At 42.8% G+C, this 24,326-nt stretch overlaps 1 protein-coding gene across 5 annotated transcripts in view; it reads left to right on the top strand.

Annotated features, from left to right (window-relative positions):
• Ge-1 (Enhancer of mRNA-decapping protein 4 homolog Ge-1) overlaps window positions 1-24,326 on the top strand; it is a 131,268-nt gene that overhangs the window by 37,115 nt on the left and 69,827 nt on the right. For 4 of the 5 annotated variants that reach the window (XM_068352946.1, XM_068352948.1, XM_068352950.1 and 1 more), the window contains exons 6-8: window positions 7,602-7,787; window positions 8,497-8,612; window positions 14,868-14,990. In XM_068352946.1, the coding sequence (XP_068209047.1) occupies window positions 7,602-7,787; window positions 8,497-8,612; window positions 14,868-14,990 (425 nt within the window). The remainder of the gene's footprint in view (window positions 1-7,601; window positions 7,788-8,496; window positions 8,613-14,867; window positions 14,991-24,326) is intronic. The other variant, XM_068352949.1, reaches the window with a different exon arrangement.

Here is a 24,326-nt window from a genome sequence, read left to right on the forward strand (position 1 = left end):
CGGGCGGAGTCTGTTGAACGTTCCTCTCCGGAGGTTCATAGAGTGGAGGGGTGGGTAACCCCTCTCCACCCCGGGCTGTGAGGAGACGTCTTTTTGAACCTGCTGGTTCTCCTCATGTTGACCCTTCGAGGTCTCGTGACGATCACCCTTTGGGCCGGCGTGATCGTGAGCCTTCGGGCTCTTGTCATGTTGATCCTGCAGGTTCTCATGACAGCAGGAATCCTTTGGGTCTCCGTCGCGCTGAACCTTCGGGCTCTCGCGACTTGAAACCTTCGGGTTTCTGTTATGCTGAACCCTCGGGCTCTCATCACGATGGTAACGTTGAACCTCCGGGTTCTCGTACCGTCGGTCACGTTGATCCTTCGGGATCTCGTGACAGAGGAACCTCGGTTCCTCGTTACGTTGATCCTTTGAGGTCTCGTAACCTGAGCTACGCTGAACCCTTGGGCTCTCGTAACTTTAGTCGCGCTAACACTTTGGTGTATCGTGACAGAGAAACTTTGGTTTCTCGTTGCGTTGATCCTTCGGGTTCGCGCAACACAGTTCATGCTGAACTTTTGGGTTCTCGTGACCATAGTCATTCTTTTTATGACAGAGAGTTTTCAAACTCTACTTGTGTTGATCGTTCACGGTCACACAACACAAGCTATCGTGAACCTTCGGGTGAGCGTAGCAGGGAGTTCTCTCACCAACCTGAGAACTCTCGCGTGCACGACCAAGTTGGCGCGCGCAAACAAAATGGCGAACATGGCGCGCGGGTTGATCGTATGGCGCGCCATATGCGCGAACATCCTGTTGCTTGCCATGCGCTCGAACAACCTACTGCGCGCCATGCCCGCAAACAACCTTATGCGCATCATGCGCGCCAGGTGCGCGAACAACCTCATGCACGCCAGGTGTGCGAACAACCTCATGCACGCCATGAGCGCGAACAACCTCATGCACGCCACGAGCGCGAACAACCTCATGCGCGCCACGAGCGCGAAAAAGGTGCGCGCAATCGGGAAGGGCGCGCGCAGGAGCACCCTTCCGCCTACCAACAGTTCGGCGCAAGAGCGCAGGACCATCTTGGCACTCACAATCATTCTCTCAAGCCCCTTAGGCCTCAACAGAGACAACAGTTGCCTGCGCTACCAATCTCAGATCCTATCCCTAAGGGTAGGCCTGTGCCGATCTTGCCTGTAGGGAAGCCTCCATCAGACAAGTGGGTTAAGAAACCTGCCCAGGTTCCTAAACCCAGGGAGCAGTTCCTTCCTAAGGACCTCCCCCTTAGTTCCTCAGGAGCCTGTGACCCCCCGTGGCTTAGCACGTTATTCAATGTAATGTGCCAAGCCATGAAAGGAGTCGTTCCCCGCTCCCAGTCCTTAGGTGACACACCTAGGATCCCCTTATCGCCTCCTCTTTTCCCAAGGTCCTCTCCTCCATCTGATCCTAGGAGGAGTTCGGAAGATCCCGCACAGGCGGGTTTTTCTGGCAAGGGGAGACAGTCATCCTCTTGCTAAAGACCTCTGGAAGAGATTAGGAATGGACCTCAGGGTAGCCCCCTGCAGTTCAAGATGCCACAGCCCAGACCAAAGGGGAAAAGGAAAGGGATTCGTCCTTCGCCCCTCAAGGAGGATAGGGTTACTTCCTATGGAGACTCCTTCCGTCCCTTACCGGTCGAGATAGTGTCTAGGGAGGCACGACCTGCAACCGGACGGGACTCACTCCGTACGGCAACGGACTTGCATTCCACCTGTAAGCCGACGGAGTCCTCTAGACCCCTGGGGACAGAGGACCTCCAGCCTCATGGGAGGGAACCGAAGGATTTGTTCACCATCCCCAAATCCTCGGCCAGGCTTCCTTCCTCACTGCCTCCCAGGCAGCCGGAAGCGAGCACCTCCTAGGAAGTCTCCCTATCACCAGTCTATCCAGTTGACGACTTTGACCCACTCTGGGCTCCTATGGATGAGAGCTCGGACGTGGAAGGGCAGAGCGATCTCGAGGACGACGCTATGCCAGCAGCCGCTAGCCCTAAGCTTACGGAGGATGAGAGGAAGGAGTCGGAACACGCCTTCTGGCAGGTCCTAGCCTGCATCCGTTCCATCAATGGACTTCCAGATCCATCGGCAGCCCCTCTAGATGGAAAAGAAACGGTCCTTGACCAGTTCTACGGCACTCAGAAACCTCATAGGACCAGTGCAGCTTTGCCCTGGTCAAAGGGATTGAAGAGTGCCAAACAGAAGGCAATGTCCCAGGCAACTGGGTCCACCTCCTCTCTCCGCTCCAGCTTGTCCTCCAAGCTCCTACCTCCTCCGTATGTGTTTCAGAGGAGGTACTTGAGATCCTCGGGGAATCTCTTCCAACGCTGCCTCTCGACCACTCTATAGAGGTGCTCTCAAAGGCCACACTCTTCGAGAAACTTACGGGACTTCCAGTCTCCTTTTCGGCCTTTGAAATCATAAACCAGGAGAAGGTGGCGAAGTACGCCATACAGGCTACTTCGTGGCTGGATTTCTGATTAGGATCCTTAGGACAACTGATGCGGTCTAAAGACCTGTCTCGGGAGTCCTCCAAGAAGTCTTTGGAGACTTTCCTATTGTCTGGCACTCGGGCCATCGAGTTCCTCTCCCATCAGGTAGTGAACCTTTGGGCCAACACTACCCTGAAGAGGAGAGATGCCGTCATAGGCAAGTTCCATAGACATCTCCCTCAGGCCAAAGTAGCGAGACTGAGAAATGCTCCTTTCGAGGGCAATTCTTTGTTCCATCCCGAGGATGTCGAGCGGGTGGCAGAGAGGTGGAGGAAGTCCAGTCAGGACTCCCTCATACAAAAGGTCTTAACAGCTAGACCTTACCTCTCTCAGCCACAGCGGAAATCACAGCAAAACCCGCAACCGAAAAGGGCTAGAGACCCAAAACAGCAGGGTAAAAAGGGTGTGAAGCAGGCCTTTCACAGCAAAAAGGACTTTCGTGGAGGAAAGGGTAAGAAGGGAACCGGCCGAGGCCGGTCCCAATAAGACGGGCAATCCTCCCATTTGCCCACCTGTGGGGGGATGCCTGCATAGCCGTTGGCAGAGGTGGCTTCACCACGGGGCCGAACCCTGGATGGTCGAGGTGATTGGTTTAGGGTGTCATATCCCGTTCACACACACTCCCTCCACTGACTCTAGTGCCGATTCTATCGAACTCCTGTGCGAAGGGATCCGCACAGGAGTTTGCCCTCAGGGCAGAAGTCCAGTTCATGTTGGAGAAGGACGCTCTCCAGGAGGTCCTTGACGGGTCCCCAGGCTTCTACAGTCGACTCTTTCTTGTGAAAAAGGCGTCTGGAGACTGGAGACCATTCATCGACCTCTCGGCCCTGAACAGGTTTGTCAAACAGACACCTTTCAGGATGGAGACGGCCGACACAGTCAGACAAGCAATAAGACCCCAGGACTTCATGTGCACTCTAGATCTAAAGGACGCATACTTCCAGATCCCAATTCACCCGTCTTCTAGGAAGGAAGTATCTGAGATTCATGTTCAATCGGAAGCATTACCAGGTCAGGGTACTGTGTTTCGGTCTTTCCACAGCACCCCAGGTATTCACGAGAGTATTCGCCCTAGTATCATCTTGGGCTCACAGAGTCGGCATCTGTCTCCTAAGATACTTGGACGACTGACTGATTCTGGCAGACTCGGAGGTGGCCCTTCTCCGCCACCGAGACGAGCTTCTAAGGTTTTGCCAGGATCTGGGGATCGTGGTAAACCTCGAGAAGTCTCAACTGCTCCCCTCTCAAGAACTGGTATACCTAGGCATGTGATTAGACACTAAGGCACAAAGCATTTCCATTAGATGAAAGGATCCAGAGACAGGGAGATAGCACAGGTCTTCCTCAGTCCGGAAGAGCTCCCGCCGCAGTATTGGCTTCGCTTTCTCGGTCACACCTCTTTCCTGACCCAACTGGTCCCCAACAGTCGCCTCAGGATGAGATCCCAGTGGAACCAACACTCCGATTCCCGGGATCACCTAGTCCGCATGGGGCTAGAGGAACAGTCGGACCTCAGGTAGTGGCTGGCGGAGCCGAACCTCTGCAAAGGGGTCGGTCTTCTCGTCTTTTCCCCGGAATTAATTCTTTTTTCGGATGCATCAAAAGAAGGGTGGGGGCCTCACGTGCTGCACTATAACATCTCCAGCCAATGGTCCGAATCAGAAAGGTACTGTACCAGCACATAAATCTCTTGGAGATGAGGGCAGCCTTTCTGGCCCTCAAAAAGTTCCACCAGGTCCTGGTGGGGCACTCCATGGTGTTGATGAGCGACAACACTACGGTAGTAGCTTATCTAAGCAAACAGGGTGGTACCTTTTCGCAGCAGCTGTGCCATCTTGCAGTAGAGATACATAGATGGGCAGAGGACAACTCGGTGACTCTATCAGCTCGCTTCATTCCGGGCAAGCGGAATGTGCTAGCAGACAAGCTGAGCAGAGCGACTCGGATAGTTGGCACCGACTGTGGATCTGTTCGCAACGGCCCTGAATTTCAGGCTCCCGTTGTACTGCTCCCCAGTCCCGGATCCCCAAGCTCTTTGGCAAGATGCTTTCCAACAACGGTGGATAAAACTGGACGCTTACGCGTTTCCCCTGTTCTGTCTGATGAGAAAAATCTTCAACCAGGTACGAGCAAGCAACAACTTGCAAATTACCCTCATAGCTCTGCAATGGCATCACGCAGAATGGTTTCCGGGCCTTCTGCATCTCCTCACGGAGATCCCGAGGGAGCTTCCTCCACAGCACGACATCCTCAAACAACCACATGCCAACATCTTGCACAAAGCCGTAGCTTCGCTTCGACTTCACGCCTGGAGACTATCCAGCACCTCCTCACATAGAGAGGCTTTTCGCAACCAGTTGCAAAAAGAATGGCTGGACACCTCAGGAGATCCACAGAAGCAGTCTACCAGGCAAAGTGGTCAGTTTTCTGTGGTTGGTGTCGTGGAAGGGGTATCTCTCCTCTCAATGCCTCTGTTCCAACTATAGCGAAGTTTCTTGTATACCTTCGGGAAGAAATGCGTCTCTCGGTCTCGGCAGTCAAAGGCTACCGCTCAGCCTTGAGTCTCGCCTTCAGACTGAAAGGAGTCTATATTTCCTCCTCGTTGGAACTTTCTTTGCTCATACGCAGTTATGAGCTTACTTGTCCCCAGGCAGAGCTAAGACCTCCCCCTAGGAACGTGGTTCGAGTCCTCAGGTCTCTGAAGGGCTTCCCCTATAAACCACTACGCCAGGCCTCCGATCGCCACCTCACATGGAAGACGGTGTTCCTGCTCGCTCTGGCTTTGGCCAAGAGAGTCAGTGAACTTCATGATCTATCTGCTGATGTCTCCCACTCTAGGAGATGGGGGGAAGTAATCCTCAACTACGTCCCTGAGTTTGTAGCTAAGACTCAAAATCTGGGTGTGCCGGACTCCAGGTTCGTCCCATTTCGGATAGAGAGTCTTCGTTCTGTAACCGAAGATCCAGACCAACTGTTACTATGTCCAGTAAGGAGTCTGAGGTGTTACTTAAGAAGAACAGCAAAAGCTCGCCCCCGTGTACGAGCACTTTTTGTCAGCACGGGGAAGGTCAAGAGGAGGGTCACGAGGAATACTATTTCCTCCTGGATAAGCAAAGTAATCGAATACGCTCTATATCCAGGTCCTCCTCTGTCCAACCAACCCAGAGCTCATGACGTCAGAGGCATTGCAACGTCTCTGGCGTTCAAGAAGAATTTTTCTGTGGCACAGGTATTGCAAGTGGGCGTGTGGAAGCGTCAGACGACCTCACAGCCCACTACCTGAAAGACGTAACCCACAGGAGCATGGAAACCTTCTTGAATGAAAAGAATTTCTCTCTCTCTCTCTCTCTCTCTCTCTCTCTCTCTCTCTCTCTCTCTCTCTCTCTCTCTCTCTCTCTCGGGAGGGAGGGAGGGAGGGAGGGAGGGAGGGTATTAGGTATGTCTTAGAACTCATGCTTATCCTCGAGTTCCTACGTAAAGACAAGCCACGAGTCTCTGTCACACAAGCTTCTGCAGGCCGCTATCATTGAGTTACCTTGTAACTACTTTGATTTTAGCGAGGGTAGGGTTCCTACTAATTAGATCAAAGATCAATTAGAGAGAACCCCGGGTCATGACCAAGGCCAGTTGGTAGAACTTCCTCCCTCCTAAGAGTAAGACACCCTATAAATAGCGAAGGTTTGTATGTGTCGGAACAAATAACAAATTTGGAAATAATTTGTATTTTTCCTAACATACAAACCTGAAGCTATTTATACAAATTGGCCCTCCACCCTGTCCCCCTAGAAGTCCTGCCAGAAAGCAAAATTAGTTACTCAACCAACAGGTGTGAGTGAGCGGGGTAGCTAGTCTACCCCAACCCCCTCCCACTAATTATCCCTCACTAAAATTGTCTTAGGCTGGTTTTCAGCGTTGCCGAAAGTAATACCCTATAAACAGCGAAGGTTTGTATCTGTGTCGGAACAAATAACAAATTTGGAAATAATTTGTATTTTTCCTAACATACAAACCTGGAGCTATTTATACAAATTGGCCCGCCACCTTGTCCCCCTAGAAGTCCTGCCAGAAAGCAAAATTGGTTACTCAACCGACAGGTGTGAGTGAGCGGGGTAGCTAGTCTACCCCAACCCCCTCCCGCTAACTAGCGGATGGGGTAATTAGCCCTCACTAAAATTGTCTTGGCTGGTTTTCAGTGTTGCCGAAAGTAATACCCTATAAATAGCTCCAGGTTTGTATGTTAGGAAAAATACAAATTATTTCCAAATTTGTTATATTTTGAAGAAAACTCATTGAAGTACAAATACGCAGGGAAGTAATGAGCAAAATAAGACTGCTTGGTACGGCAGAGGCATACTCTACTGAGTGCCCATCTAGTTTGTATTGTGATGAAAGTTAACTGCATAAGTTTGCAGCAGACATTGTGTGTTTGTGAGTGCGATTAGGGTTACTTTGCATATTTTAAATAATCTTACAATAGATTATAGGTCTGTATTCATATAAAATTTAATTTCATTTCAGCAACAATTTACAAAAATGGATAATCTTTGTAGTGCCTTTACTCTTTATAACATAACTCTGACCTTAGTAGTGAGTTCACTGTGAAAGGGATTACGTTATCTTTTATTATTGGTATGGTCCTCCAATTGCTGCATCAAAAGTTTTATATCAGTATTGTTTCTTTTGGTGGTTAAAGAGTCAGGTTACGGAGTTGTGATAATTAGAATAAGTAAAAGTATTGTTTTGTATTGAGCCCATTACTGTTTGAAATCAGTCTTTGTCTTTCCGACTGTTATCCATACATTATGGAGTCTGTTGCCTGATGCACCCTCTCCAATGCCTTCTATCAAAGGCATCCTCTTCCACCAAAACTTTTCTCTCCATATCATCCTTCACCTTATCTCCCTCACAATCTTCTTCCCCTAAAAGGATTCCTCCCAAGCCCCCCTCACTCCCCTCCATTCATCCTCATCACTTGCCCACACTGTCTCAATTGTGACAATTTTTTCACTTGTTTGAAACCATTGTAAAATTTTTTCACTTGTTTGAAACCATTGTAAACATTGATTTTTTTTTTTCATCATGTTTTCAGGCAGAAGTTTGGAAAATAAATGTGATATTAAGGGAACACGACTGCGTACACATATCTCGCAAAGATGTCACCTCGGGGTATCAGTTGATCGAGCAGCATTCTTCTCCTATCACAGCAGCAGCATTTAGTCCAGATGGTACAGCGCTAGCAACGGCAGCCCTCGACGGCTTGGTCAAGTTTTTCCAGGTATTGTGATTATTGCTGCATTTCTTGTTGATGATTACAGCATTTCTTGTTGATGATTGCAGCTTTTCTTGTTGATGATTGCTCCATTTCTTGTTGATGATTACAGTGTTTCTTGTTGATGATTGCAGCATTACTTGTTGATGATTACAGCATTTCTTGTTGATGATTACAGCATTTCTTATTGATGATTGCAGTATTTCTTGTTGTCACAGTTGTATCAGTGGAAAACTTCCCTCTATAATTTTCAGTACTTTACTATGCTTTGTGGATATTCACAGATAATTGTTCTATACTGTATAACTAAGGAATTTTTTTAACCTGTAATCACCAACTAAATTGAAATTGTACTTTAAATGTAAAATACATACAGTGAATATACTGTACTGATACTGTACGCTATAACTTTTATCACCAATAACTTCAAACTGTTCGGCACTCTGTTATTTGATACCCAAATATATAAAGATATTAACAAGGAAAATTATTAAAAGAGGCTTTTAAAAATAGTGTGTATACAATTTTTTAATATTTGATAATACAAAATGTGTGGTAAACATTATTGTAATATGTGATCAACAATGTTTAAAGATTCTAAACATTATTGTAATGTGATCAACAATATGTAAAGATTCTCTGTGTGTGCCCAAGATCAATAAAAAGTCATTTGACATCCAAGTTTTTTTTTAATGAAAATTCTCTTTCATCATAGGTATACATGGCAGACGAAGAAGGGTCCCCACGTTGCTTGCATAAATGGAATCCTCACGAGGGGAAACCGTTGTCGGCGCTGTTCTTCCTAGATAATCACAAACGCCATTCGCCAGAGTGAGTATTTTGCATTGAGACTTTAATTTGTGTGGCATGAAATTTCTTTTTAATGTGAGTTGTTTCTTTGACCTTCCAGTTAAGTGTTATTGAAGTTTGTTAGTCAATTTTTTTGTGTGTTGTATGGATTTTGAAGCACCAGTCGAAACCTTGCTTTCATTGATTTTTAGTAGTGGAATTTTACTAGGTATTGTTGTAGTTCTTATCAAAATTAGCAGCCAGGGAATTCCCTTTTGTTGTAGAATTTAGATGTTGCAGGTATCAAAGGCAAAATTTTTTTGTGGAATGTATAATTTATATAGAATAAGAGGTACCTTTTTATGAAATTTCTTGAATTTTAGGAACTGTATTATAAGTTGACATGGGTGATTTATTTTGTATGATGTTAAAAGGAAAAATTTTTTGTCAATCTGTTTTTCCATAAATACTCTGATGTACAATTTTTTGTATTGTTTTTCATCAAGTGAACTTGACAGTATAGTATGCATCAAAACAGTCTTTTAGATGAAAAAATAGTATGTGAAGTTTAAAGGTTTACACTTTTGATGACTGATTTTTTCAGCAACTTTCAATGTTATGTATTGGTTTTTATATTCTTTTGTTCTTACATGAATACAAACCAACGATTTTTTATATAGAAGTGTCTTCAGTGCGAGCTGGAAAGGCCATTTTATCTTAACAAAGTAAGTGCTGTAGTTGGCTAGAGGTATGTTGTGGGGGAGCACCTGTGTGCATTACTGTATTACATCGTTTTTGTCTTTGGCCGCTAATGCTTGAGGGTGCACTCGGGCAGACTATTCTATCTAATTTCTCTTCCTCTTGTTTTGTAAAGTTTTTATAGATTATTTAGGAAATATTTATTATAATGTTACTATTCTTAAGATATTTTATTTTTCCTAATTTCCTTTCCTCACTAGGCTATTTTCCCTGTTGGGGCCTCTGTGCTTATAGCATCCTGCCTTTCCAACTAGGGTTGTAGCTTAGCAAATAATAATAATAATAATAATAGTACTTACTACTGCACTTCTTTTCATCGTTTGTGTCGATGGCATATAGAAATTTGCTCACGCAAGGATACAAACATACTGTCTTGCTTGTTGTGTACCTTGTGAAGGTAGGGACTGCACATACGTCCCCTCTTGAAGGGCTGGACTATATACAGTTCCTGTGCTGAAGCGATTTTGCTGATTCAGCTTTTAGTAATTTGTTGCTTTACAAAATGTTCGTGTGTTTTCTACAAGCTGTGTGTGGAATTGCAAATGATTTATAAAATGTCTTGGAGTTACCAAGTTGAGATGGATATGTCTACCTCAGATTTATATGAAAGTGGGAGAATAAAGATTGTTGTTTTAGCATGTGGCCTGTTTTTAATAAATGAAGCAGTTTCAAGTTGATCATAATAGTTTTTTCAGTTTAAATATGCAGTTACAGTAAAAGTATTCTGATATTTTCTTTAGAAACTGCAAGACCAACTTATTTTGTTACTCTTTTGTCATTAAAGTTTCTCGTCCCCATTCTTTATGAGGTGTCTTGTGAAAAATCATGCTGTTTCCCCATATTAAGGATAGAACTACAGTATACAGTTCTCTTGTTTGAGGGTACTTGCGGGCACAATATTCTAACTAATTTCTCTTCCTCTTGTTTTTTTTACATTTCTTTTTAGTTTATATAGGAAATATTTATTTTAATGTTGCTACCCTTCTTAGAAATTTCTATTTTTCCTTGTTTCCTTTCCTCACCGGGCTGTTGTCCCTGTTGGGGCCCCTGGGCTTATAGCATCCTGCTTTTCCAACTAGAGTTGTGGCTTATATAAATATATATATATATATTATATATATACCAAGGCACTTCCCCCAATTTTGTGGCTTAGCAAGTAATAATGATAATAATAATAATAATACTGAAATGTGATTGTTTTCAATACTGTGCCTTCATCTTTATAATTAGTAAAGACAATCTTAGCAGATGCTTTGGTGGTGGTTTTTCATTTGTGTAACGGGCAAACAAATGGAAAGAAAACTTGCAAGAGGAAGCAGAAGAAAGAGGGGGTGTGTTACTTGGGCCTTAAGGAAGCAAAATATACCCTTTTAAAGTACAATTACAGTTTAGTTGATATTATTACTTGCTAAGCTACAACCCTGGTTGGAAAAGCAGGATGATATAAGCCCTGGGGTTCCAACAGGGAAAGTAGCCTAGTGAGGAAAGGAAACAAGGAAATAAGAGAAGTACCGGTAATTAATAATTAAATAAATATTTAATATATAAATATAAAAACTTTTATAAAGTAATAGGAAGAGAAATAAGATAGTATAGTGTGTCCTATTGTACCCTCAAGCAAGAGAACTCTAGCTGAAGATAGTAGAAGGCCATGGTAAGAGGCTATGGCACTACCCAAGACTAGAGAACACTGGTTTGATTTTTTAGTGTCCTTCTAGAAGAGCTGCTTAACATAGCTAACTAGTCTCTTTTACCCCTTACCAATAGGAAAGTGGTCACTGAACAATTACTGTGCAGTAGTTAATCCCTTTGGTAAAGAAGAATTGTTTGGTAATTTCAGTGGTGTCAGGTGTATGAGAACACAGGAAAATATATAAAGTATAGGCCAGACTATTTGGTGTATGTGTAGGCAAAGGGAAAGTGAACTGTATGCGGGAAAGATTTCATCCGGGGAGGAGGAGGGACAGTGACAAACCTCTCGATTCAAGTATAGGGAGATGTTAAGAATGTGGGAAACCCTTCAAAACTTTGTAGAAACAAATCACCCAGATATGGCTTCGGAAGGGTGATCAGCAAATTTATACCGACAATGTGATGTTTCATTTTCATGCCATTATTAAGAAATGGAAAAAGGCAGTAATCTGATGAGCTCCTTGTCAAAACATAAGCGCGTTTATAAAAAGAGACAACCAATTGTTCAGAAAGCATAAATCAAGAGATTCAGTTGGTGATAGTGAATTTCGTTCATATGAAAAAACACATAAAAGTTCTCTTGGAGTAAGATTCTCCCTCCAAGCAGTAACCTCCTCCTTCTCCTCCTCCTCCTCCTCCTCCTCCTCCTCCTCCTCCTCCTCCTCCTCCTCCTCCTCCAAGTGCAAGTTAATTTGTAAATATTTAAATTTTTTTTTAAGAATTATTCATTTTTATTCATTTCTGAATGTCATGTTGAATGGAGAGTTACTTGAGGAGGTGGATCAGTTTAAGTACTTGGGGTCTGTTGTTTCAGCAAATGGTTGAGTGGAAGCAGATGTACGTCAGAAAGTGAATGAAGGTTGCAAAGTGTTGGGGGCAGTTAAGGGAGTAGTAAAAAATAGAGGGTTGGGCGTGAATGTAAAGAGAGTTCTATATGAGAAAGTGATTGTACTAACTGTGATGTATGGATCGGAGTTGTGGGGAATGAAAATGATGGAGCGACAGAAATTGAATGTGTTTGAGATGAAGTGTCTAAGGAGTATGGCTGTTGTATCTCGAGTAGATAGGGTTAGGAACGAAGTGGTAAGAGTGAGAACGGGTGTAAGAAATGAGTTAGCAGCTAGAGTGGATATGAATGTGTTGAGGTGGTTTGGCCATGTTGAGAGAATGGAAAATGGCTGTCTGCTTAGTATGTTCTGTAATGTCTGAGTAAGAACTGTGGACATCAACTTTCAGGAGGCACGCAGCATGCGCAACCTCCAGAGGTGATCTCCGGCATTGGGACCCTCAGGTTTGTACTGTATGTTCTAACCTGATTACCGAGGCTTTTGACAATCCTAAGTCGACGGGATCAAGGAAGAAGGTGATGAATGCAAGAGTTGATGGGAGAAGTACAAGAGGAAGGCCAAGGTTTGGGTGGATTGATGGAGTGAAGAAAGCTCTGGGTGATAGGAGGATTGATGTGAGAGAGGCAAGAGAGCGTGCTAGAAATAGGAATGAATGGCGAGCGATTGTGACGCAGTTCCGGTAGGCCCTGCTGCCTCCTCCGGTGCCTTAGATGACTGCGGAGGTAGCGGCAGTAGGGGATTCAGCATTATGAAGCTTCATCTGTGGTGGATAGCGGGGGAGGGTGAGCTGTGGCACCCTAGCAGTACCAGCTGAACTCGGTTGAGTCCCTTGTCAGGCTGGGAGGAACGTAGAGAGTAGAGGTCCCTTTTTTGTTTTTGTTTCATTTGTTGATGTTGGCTACCCTCCAAAATTGGGGGAAGTGCCTCGGCATATGTATGTTTATAATTTTTTTTTTTTATAATAATTACAACACCTCTGAGAATTAGTGCAATATTTGCCTTTATGGGCGTGTGGAACGTATAGAAATTGTTCTAGGATATGATCAATTTACGTGCGAGCTTGCTTCCTGAACGAATAAATTCATAACTCGAGGTAATACAGTGATTATAAAATTATCACTTAGATGTCATCAGGCTATAATTTAGATTAATTAGACATACTTTTCAGGTAATTAACACTTGGGTACACAGATGTAATTGTTTAGGTTGATGTTAATTAGCTGGAGATCCAAAGGACGTTTGTTCGTACATGAATACAAACCTTTGTCCTTTGCTAGAATTATGATTTCAGTATAGCTAGAATTTGGCTGTTAAAATTTATACTGAGGTGTCAGTAGCTACTAATAGGTGGTAGGGAAGCCACGCCCACTCGTCAGCACATTGAATAGCCACTTTGACTTAAACCACATTCTTGGCTTTTATATCTTTTGTCTTCTCATTACAGATTGTTTGTGTGTTTGTTATGAATGGAAAAACCACATGCAGTCTTTTGGTCCTACTTTGGTGTCCCTGGAAGTGCAGTATCTTTATGAGCGGGAGACAAGGATCTCCATTCTTTGTGCGCCTCTAACAGGGGCCATTACTGTTTGTATTCATTCCCCCCATAATAATTGTAATGAGTGGCTGTCAGCTGAGTGGGTCGAGTACTGCAAGAGGAATGAAAAGAAGTCAAAACAGGATTGTTCACCTTTGAGAACGATGAGTCTGTTGGCGCTCTTTTTATTTTCTGCCCCTGGTACTCACACCTCTGACAAGTCTAATTTTCACTTATGGCAAACCATCTGCTTCCCCTATCAAGGCAAGATCCTGGGAAGAGGAGACCTCGTTCAAGAAGACTTCGAGCTTAAAGGTCATCGCAGGTATGCGAAATTCAATGGCAGTATTCAAGCACCAACTCGCGCTTTCTGAAGCAAACCTAACCTATCAGACTACATAATCTAATTCTCTTTGTTAATGCTTGCAAGGCTAAAGAGAGAATCTCCTGAAATACCACCTCCTAGCTTTGTAGACCAATCAAGAGAGCGTATCCCTGATTAACAGAAGACCTCGAAGGAGAAGTACTTAACAGTAAGAGCTCACAAAGTCAGGGTATTCGGTTCAGTGTCAGCCTTTAGGAAGAACATGTCAGTGGCACAAGTGCTAGAGGCCATAGTCTGGAATCTCAAGACAACCTTCACAAACCACTATCTGCTCAGCAGGTTGTGTAGGATACCTTTCTTCTAACAAGACAAGACACATTTCATCTTATGATAACAGTCACAACCTTAATTTAGAGTGAGAGGTGGAGTGTCTGACGCTTTTCCTATTTTCTTTTCTCTCCCTTGGGATGCATCAGGCGTGCTGTTATTTGCTGGAACAGATGTTGGTGCGGGCGAATTTCCATACCTGAATGTTTGTCCATGGACAGAAGCCTAGCATATCCCATGAGAATATATTTTCAAGTGTTGGGAGCAGGCAGTAGTCAACATTAGCATCACGACCAGTTCCTAATGTTTGGACAGCATGGGATGAAAGTTTGTACTGTATTTGTGTAGGAACAAATCACAATTTTTTTTTCAAGTAATTTGTATTATTCCTAAGTATACAAATCTGAATCCTTTAAATTTTCCCTCCTGTCCCAACCACCCTGCAAGCCCCTACTCAATGTGCTGAAAAGTGGGCAGATCATCTCTACCCACCAGTAACTTCTGACACCTCGTTTTAAACTTTAACAACCAAGCCAGCAAATGGTGAAATCATGTTCTAGTTAAAGGACTCTGGTTTGTATAGTTAGGAAAAATACAACTTTGAAAAATTTATGACATTCATACACTGTATTTATAGTTATATACTCAATACTTAATCTTTTTACTTCTAACTAAAGTAAACCACGACTCACCGCAGCTTTTTAATCATGATTCAATATTCACAGGATAAGCACCATAGTTCATGATTTTGATGATATTATTGCTTTAGAATGTTGGGTTAACCTGTGTGTGCTTACTATGACATGTTTTAGGCTTGCTTACAAGGCTGGAGGAGTTTTCTCTACTAATGGAGGAAGGGGAAATTTTAGTCTTAGACCTGATAATAAAAGATCACCAAGTGGGTCTTCAGATGTACTCGGTTCTTTCCCGGGCAGGTAAGCTGTCTTGGCCAAAGGTTCATATATTCACTGTTAAAATGCTTTTACAAGTGAAGGTTGTGCTTTGGGGAATGAACTGGTTGCCCATTTGTGAATATTAGCCTGATGCTCTTGCTTGCTTTCGTGAGATTTACCTCATCGTCTCTCGAGGAGTTTTGTGGGAGCACCTTGATTGTTTTTGCGTGCTATTACGTACGACTGTTTGTTTGTTCCACCGCTTTGTGTTTGCTATTGTTTATGTACATTTTTAGTTTGAATGTTTTGAAAGCCTAGTTTTCATTTATTTTGTGGAAATTTATTTGTTAGAAATAAATGGTGCAGCACGATCATATTTCTTTTGTATGAACTGTTTTACATTGTGGTTAGTGGCTGAATTTAGTTGAGGAACATTATTAAGGTGTAGTCTAAAAGCTGTATCTGACAGGAAAAAGAAGTATTATGCTGACCAATTTGCTTAGGTGTGATGCTGAATGAAAGATGAAAAACTTAAAATAACTGGAAATAAACGTATGAAATTTAGTCATAGAATGACTAACAGGGAATTGACATAATTTATAGCTAAAATGAAGTAGAACTCTGATTTTATTATAAAATACAGTAAAGTTCAGCATTTTATTTGAAAAGATATATTTTGAATTTAGTACAGTACTGTAGTTCTCGTTGAGAGAAAGTAGAAGAAATCTTCAGAAAATCGTAAGGAAATTTGGATTGAAAATAAAGAAAAGGCATTAGGAATTTTACCCGGTAAATGTTGAAATTCACATTAAAATTATAATACTGCGTTACTTGTGATGCTATTTTTAGGCAGGATTTTATTTATGTTTATTAGGTAGAGAAAGTGACTGTTTGGTTTGATCGTGGATGTAGTGTAGAATGTTAATACATCACATAAACATCACATAAACATGCTGTGTGTATCTGAGTTTAGGTTTTTTATATCTATAAGCATATGCTTAACGATTCATTATTGTGATTCGTTAAAACAAACAGTAAATCAAATGAGCACCTGCTTTTTTACACGATTATTCTTTTGATGTTTTTGGGAATGCTTTTACTGCTTTTTTGTTTGTTTTTGTATTTTGATTTTCTGAAAGTACAGATTTGTTTTAATAGATTTGTGAATTCAGGTAAAATAAGATTATAAAACCCTGACTATATTGATATAGAAATAAGATACATTTACCTGTACTGTATTTTCATAGTGATACTATGATTTTATGTTATATGAACATATTTTATTTACACTTTCTATGCAAAAATAACACTATAGATTTAGAAAGTATTCACTATAGCATTTACTTCACACCACTTCATTTTATTTCACAAATTTAAATCCTGTTTGAATGGATCTTGGATGAATTCGTTCACGTTGAGTCGTTAATGTAATTATGGTTGTTATTGTGAGATTTTCTGATTGAAATTCTGTTTGAGGTTTGTACTGCTAAAACCTACATTTGCCACTTTCTGAGAAATGGCAAAAATCAAGCTTTAAGCTTGGCAATTTGAAATTAAAATGTGATGATTTGCTGATTTTTCAATAGAAAATTAGTATTGTTTCCCTAAAAGCTCGATACGGAGAATTGCATGGTATCAATGCAAAAATTATACCTCTTTTTGAAGGTCACTTGCAGAACTGTAAGGAATGTTTTTAACAAAAATCTATTTTATAGATTCCATTAAATATTTTAAAAGAATACTTATATTGTGTGGAATGGTAAAATAAATATTGCTTTTGATAACCCATACACAATGCAAGTGCATGCTTTCTTGCAGCCTAGAAAGATTTACAGTAGATCTGTGTCTTTGTTATTATTGTGGTTAGAGAGTGGAAAAGCTTACAAGAGATTTAAATACTTGAAATTTTGCAAGCAAACAATCAATTAGGAAAGACACAGCATATAAACATCTTGGAGATGAAGGCCGTTCAGAAAGCGTGCCTTCAATTCGTCGGTCTTCTAAGGGGAAACACAGTGGCGTTAATGTGCGACAACGCCACAGTAGTAGCCTACATAAAAAAGCAAGGCGGCCTAAAATCGAAGGAGTTGTGCGACCTCACGCTGGAGATTCTGGATTGGGCCGAGTCGGAACAAGTCGTAATAGAACCAGTAGAACAAGATGAATTTTCTTGTTCTACCCCCCCCCCAATTATCTATAAAGATCCATCGTGTGGTTTACTGTTCTTGTGTGTTCTCTTCCTCTTCTTCCAGCCACTTTAGGATACAAGACCCAATTTCTATTGCACCCCTGGTCCTGAGTCTCCCTGCAAGTACATGTGGCTAGTATTCTTGTAATCAGTGATGGAAATGATATACATGTAGCCAAAGTTTTTGTTGGTAATAAGCCCTATTTATGTTGTATATGTTGAGTGTTTGGCATGAGAGGGTCTGTTGTGGGTCACTGGAAATATCCTTGACACCTGGAAATACTCTTTTCTCTTGTGTTTCTGTAATAGGTCATGAGCAATTTTGCCTTCTTTTCATGAGCCTGGAGTTCTTCTTTGAGAACATTGGCATCTTGATTTTGCAGCTGGAGGATCTTAATTTTCAAACCAACAGCTGTACACAGGTTACATATATCTTGTTAAGGAGCATTGAAATGGATGTACTGTTATGAAAACTTTCATAGGAGCATTCCAGAACAGAAAAGTACTACAGGTGAGGATTCTTCTTCCATCTGTATTGGCTGGTGACTATAGGAAGGCTTTGGATATGCTCCAGCAGCAAGGTCACTGTGCCGCTAGTTACCTTCTATGCATTGAGACACCTGTCTCCTTGGGTGCTATCACTAACAGAAGTCTTCTTTTTCTTGATAACAAAGTCGAACTGCGATCTTTAATTCCACGAATAGATGTGAAGGCCATCCTGCTTTTAATAAAGCTTTGGCCAAGGTGCATCACCGTAAAAACGATTCTACTTAGCCGCTTCCTCTCTTCTTTCTTGTTATACTTACGCTTGAATGGTGCCTCACTAATGAATAGGATTGTGTTTCTTTATTATAGTCTTCAAGGTCTTAAAACAGGTTAAAAGAGTGCATTTACACGGTCATTTGTGAATAACAATGCACCTATTACTACATGTGACCCTTAATACCTAAACATTTTGTTTTATTCTACAGTTAATACTACAGTATTAATTAATCTTGCCCCTTATTATGTTTTGCTCCCATACCACAACATATATCACTGAAGACTTTCCTCTATGGTTAGATTTTTCTTTTCCTTCTCAACAGTTGTGTTCTACCTGCCATCGACACTCATGTTTAAGTAACCGACCCCCACATTGACCACTTTTTCCTCACAGACCACATCACTTTTGGTCCTTTTGTTCTTCATACCACTTCATTATCATCATCCATTGCCACTGTAAGCCTATAAAATTAAGATCATCTTCACTATTATCAATAGAAATATTAGAATGATCAACATTCTTCTCCAACTTTACCAATATGATTTACCTACACCTTGTCATCATAAAATTTAACTTTTAATGAAAAAAAATGCTGACGGGGATGCACAAGTAGTATCAACAGATTCACTATCACTGGAATGCATAGTTAATGTAATATCATCTAAATTGAGTTCATAAAATGCACTAAAAACAGAGGAAAAAAATGAACGTCTTGTTTTTAAAACCACATCAAAAGGCCAACGTACGTCATAATACAGTACCGACTTGCTTGGTGTCATACCATGGATAGTGCATTTATACTTTTTTTTTTTTTATTCATATCATATTTTCCTGGTGCCAATACTGTAGTTGTTTAATAAGTGTAAATAAACAAAACATTAGGAATGATTTCAGTAAATGGTTAAAATACCATAATAGCGATACCAAAGTTAGTTAACAAATATCACTGTTGGCTGCTTTTGCATTGTTTTGTTTACTTTTGTGTTGCAGCCAACTTTTCCTATTGGTATTATAAAACATTATTCACTTATTTCTACGCGGATACAAACTTCTGAGTCATTTAATGAGGTTATTTCTGGTTTCGTTTTCTACAGCCAGACAATCATGAGGAAATTAGGTAGATTACGTCATGCTGCGTTGCTGGGCAATTGCTGCACATGATGGTGCATGCTTGTATCAAGCATTCCCCACAACGCATTTGGCCACGGAGGTAGACGACGTCACTGCCTTCACTTCTACGTTCAGACAGCCACATTGCCAGCTCTTTACCTTTATAGTGCTTCTGCCTTTGGCATTGCTTGTCGCTTGCGTATTCGTTATTTGGGAGTTACTGTAGTGTACTTTCGACTGTGTTGAATTCGATGCGTTCCTGTCTGGGCCATAATAGTTGCCATTTTGCAATCTTTATGTGCTGGGTAGAAGTAGACCCTCACCAAGTACAGTATTACCTTCAGATACAAGCTTAATGCGTTCCTGGACCTGAGCTCATATGTCAATTCGCTCGTATTTCGGATCAATTTTTCCCATATAGAATAACTAAAAAAAATTAATCAGTTCCCACCCTTTGAAAAACCACTAAAAACTGTATATTAGTGGAAAAACATGTTTTTAATTGTTCTAATTCACATTCTACGCTCACAAAATAACAAATACCTATTCACTGGTTATGATCTGCAATAAAATGTGACATTGTTATGGAGTTCTTACCTTCGAGACAAACAGTAGCGGCTAACGGTGGTGTGTGCGGAGGAGGAGGGAGAAAGAAAGGGGAGGAGAGAGATTTGACGGTAACACGTTCGGGACGCAACACTTTTGTAACACTATGTAACATAACTTAAACTTTAAATTTAACTTAAATAAAATTAGCTTACTTTACAACCCAGCCACTGAGGGGGGTGCCAAGCCAGCCTCAACATGGTTACACTAAACTTTATTCTAATTTTGTTTTCATTTTTTTACTTTTCTTCTTCCATCTTGGCTCTTTTTGAATCACTTCCACCTTCACTTTTTAAAAGGAACCTATGTAGGGATGTTTGCTTTTGTTTCCCCTTCAAAATGTTACAAAAATGACGTATACAAGTGTCGTTACAAAAGGCTAACGCAAGACCATACGCCACACGTTTTTCGATTATTTCATGCTTTATCTCTATTGTCATCATATGCTTTTTCTTTTCACTACCCTTGTTTGCACTTGCTTGTTTTGGAACCATTGCTTATTCACTTAATTCTGTACTGATTAACGCAAAAAACATGTAAAAATGCAAACACTACGGCCGATGCTCAGAGATAACTTTACGCGACGGAGATCTGACGGGAAAGAGCGAGCGATGCTGTCCTCATGAGCAGCCTCTCACATACTTGGCCACCTAGCGGCCGCATAGGGAACCGTCTCGTATCCTCGAATCTCAAATTTTTCTTGTATCCTGGGGCAAAAATGTTCTCGGAATTTTCCTTGTATCTCAAATATCTTGTATGTTGGGACACTCGTATGTCAAGGTATTACTGTATGTCTGTTGTGTTGAGGGAAAAGATGATCTATTGAATGTCCATGTGAGTATTGCGGTCATCCTCTCAGTGGGATAGATATCGTTCTCATCGGAAGAAGCGAGCAAAGAGAGATCCTTCTCCTCCTCCTCCTCCTCCTTCAGTAAGCAAGATACGTTAGGTAGGTTCGACGGTGAATGCTGCCTCCCCACCAAGTTGTGTGTGTCAGGAGCTGTCTGAGGTATCTGTTACTGAAGACGATGGCCACAATTTTATCTCCTAGTGTTATCTCCTTGGTTATACTTATACTGTACTGTAATACACCTGAGCATTTTTACTTGTATATATACATTGCATATGCAAAAATGAACAGCATATTAAAAGAAATTACAAGTAGAAAGTAATGTCATTTTGCTGTCATGTATAATACTAAGTAGAATGTCCAAAGAAATTTCCTGGAAAAATGTCTTTGTTCCGACGTAGATTCAAACCCTCCGCTATTTATAGGGTATACTTTTGGCGCAGCTGAAAGACGAGCCATGATAATTTTAGTGAGGGATAACTACCCCATCCGCTAGTTAGCGGGTGGGGGTTGGGGTAGACTGGCTACCCTGCTCACTCACACCTCTCGGCTGAGTAACCACTTTTCTTTATGGCTCGGTAGAGGACGGACATGCTGCCCTTCTCTCCCGCAAAGACTTGCCTTGATTGTTTTTCTGTTTTATTTTTTGTTTTTCTTGTGTTTTCATTGATCTTATATATATGTTTATATATGTATAAATGGAAATATACGTTGTTAGACACTTGTAACTTTAATTGCTGTTGACAACGTATCCGACTGCCTCCGCCGTAAGGGAGTTGTCATTGCCACCCTACCCTGCGACTGATGGTTGGCAGGTTCTCAACACTGCCGTGTGTTTGTTTCATTACTGAGTTAAAGTGTATAACAGTTCAGCTCCCTTTCGACGAATTATCTTACAAGGAAGGTGTCTTATTCCCCGAATAGTGTTTTTTGTGCAACGGAGCATGAATTGTAATTGATTCCTTTTTTCACAGGTAGCAGCAACGTAGAACACAAGGCCGAGTGCTACGGCCGCTCTGTTCGTTATCCTGCGCTCCATGTGGTAGCTCGTAAGCTGCCCTCGTTACGAGGTAGCATTCGCTGTCAACCTTCAACTTGATGTTCCTCCTTCGAGGGGAACTTCTCTCTCTCTCGAGGGTTTTTTTTTTACGCCTATGCTTTTTTCCCTTAGAGCTGGGAGAAAGCTTGTCTTTGGCAATGTCCTCCTTCGGGAGGATTTCTCCCTCGTTTGCGAGAGATATTTTACGCCTACGCTATATTCCCATAGAGCTGGGAGAAAGCTTGTCTTAGGCGATCTCCTTCGGGAGAACTTCCCTCTCATTCGCGAGAAATAACTTGTAGGAGCTTGCTGATCCACCAGGGGCGGTGGCAGAGCTTTCTCCGAAGCAGGTTATCCCTTCGGGGGAAAGAGTCTCTCATTCTCGAGAGAAGACTGCCTCTGGGCATCGGCGGTCCTCCATTACGCTTATGGTTCTCCTTCAGGGGCGGAGTGAGTGTCTTATTTTAAGCGACATTCTCCTTCGGGAGAACAAACCTCTAATGCGGAGGTGTTATCTTTGAACCTGCTGGTTCTCCTTGATCCTTCGGGGTCTCATTACGATCACCCTTTTGGGCTGGCGTGATCGTTGAGCCTTCGGGCTCTCGTCATGTTGATCCTGCGGGTTCTCATAACAGTAGGAGTCCTTCGGTACTCCGCTCGAAACCTTCGGGTTTCAGTTACGCTAAACCTTTGGGCTCTCGTAACGATGGTAACGTTGAGCCTTCAGGAACTTGTGCCATCAATCACGCTGACCTTTTGGAGTCTCGTGACAGAGGAACCTCGGTTCTTCGTTACGCTGATCCTTCGGGGTCTCGTAACATTAGTTATACAGAACCCTTAGGCTCTCGTAACATTAGTTATGCAGAACCCTTAGGCTCTCGCAACTTTAGTCACTCTGACACGGTCTTTTGTGACAGGGAAACTTCGGTTTCTCGTTGCGCTGACCGTTCGGGGTCTCGTAACGTTAGTTATGCTGAACCCTTGGGCTCTCGTAACTTTAGTCAGTCTGAAACATCGGTGTTTTTTGACAGGAAACTTTGGTTTCTCGTTACAGTGACCCTTCTGGGTCCCGTAACATTAGTTACGTTGAACCTTTGGGCTCTCGTAACTTTAGTCACTGAAACTTCGGTGTTTTGTGACAGGGAAACTTCGGTTTCTCGTTACGGTGACCCTTCGGGGTCTCGTAACATTAGTTATGCAGAACCCTAGGGCTCTCGTAACTTTAGTCACTCCGACACTTCAGTGTTTTGTGACAGGGAAACTTCGGTTTCTCGTTGCGCTGATCCTTCGGGGTCTCGCAACACAGGCTACGTTAGGCCTATGGTCTCTCGTGCCCTTAATCACGCTGATCATTCGGGGTCTCGTGACTGAGAAACTTCCGTTTCTCGTTTGCGCTGACCTTTCGGTGTCTCACAACGCAGTTCACGCTGAACCTTTGGGTTCTCGTGACCATAGCCATACCTATATGACAGAGTTTGTGGACTCTCGTTGTGTTGACTGTTCGCGCTCTCACAACACAGGCTATCGTGAACCTTCGGGTGAACGTAGTAGTGAGTACTCTCGCCACACTGAGAGCTCTCGCGCGCACGGCCGATGTGACGCGCATGACCGGATTAGCGTGCACGACCGGAGAGGCGCGTGACCAACCTTTTGCGCGCACGATCGGTTTGCCGTGTATGACAAAATTGGTACGCACGGCTGATGTGGCGCGCACGACCAACTTGCCGCACACGGCCGATGTGGCTCGCGCGTCCAAATTTGCGCTCACGACCGATGTGGCGCGCACGACCATATTAGCTCGCATGAACAACTAGGCGCCTGAAATTAGTTGAAGTACGCAAACAACTCTTATGACAGAGTTTATTTTAACTTGTTGCGCGAAGTGTTCACCAATGCACAAGAGTTTTACCCTCATGACAGAGTTTTCGAACTCTCGTCTCGTGAATAGTGTGCGAGCGCCCATCGACATCAAGAGTTTTACTCTTATGACAGAGGGATGCCTGCTGTCTAGGGGTTTACGAATCTCTACAGGTACCTATGACGCGGTTCCTTTGGGTCCTGGTCACGTAACATGATTCCTGAAAATTCCATCAGGAATCAGTGACAAAGTTCCTGCGGGTTCTCGGCACAACATCCCCTAAGGTTGTGAGAAAGGAATTCACAAATAGATTCTGAAGCCCTAGGTTCTCATCCGAATCTCGGTTTCCGCGATCCAGAGTTTTTTCTGAAAACTATATGGTCGACCTCCCCCCCCCCACGGGATGGGTCGTCCAAAGGTGTGACTTGATACGTCACTCTACACTCCCAGCTGATTACTATATCAGCTAGTCTGGTTTCGCCAGCACCGATCCTATCATTTTCCATCGAACCACTGTCATCTTTCCTCCACCTTCCCACTTCGAGTGGTTTGGTTAGCAGACGGAAATGAGCGAGGAATTAAAAAAAAAAAAAATTTCTTTACATTCCAGTTTATTTCCCCTGGCAGGCCTTGCTTGATTTATACGGTAGTTTTCTCACTAGCGAGAAAACGTTCGATGGCAACCCCTTCGGGTAAGCGGTGGATGGCAATTATGTCTGGCTTTCTTGAAGCAAACCCCCACATATGAGACTTCACCCTTTTCGGGAGACTCATTCCTGAGAAGTTTTTACAAAACTTCAATGGGTGTTGTTAAAACTTCATGAAGGCCGTAGGCCGTCCTGGAGCATGCGCTCTAGCCAAGACAAAACCGCGAGGTTATTGTCTTAAACTCGGTCTTACCGTTTGATGGTGGCAGCCTCCCCCGTCATTGTACCCCTGGTATAACGACTTGCCTTTTTACACG

Source organism: Palaemon carinicauda, chromosome 29 (assembly GCF_036898095.1).
Source record: "Palaemon carinicauda isolate YSFRI2023 chromosome 29, ASM3689809v2, whole genome shotgun sequence".
Classification (NCBI taxonomy): domain Eukaryota; kingdom Metazoa; phylum Arthropoda; class Malacostraca; order Decapoda; family Palaemonidae; genus Palaemon; species Palaemon carinicauda.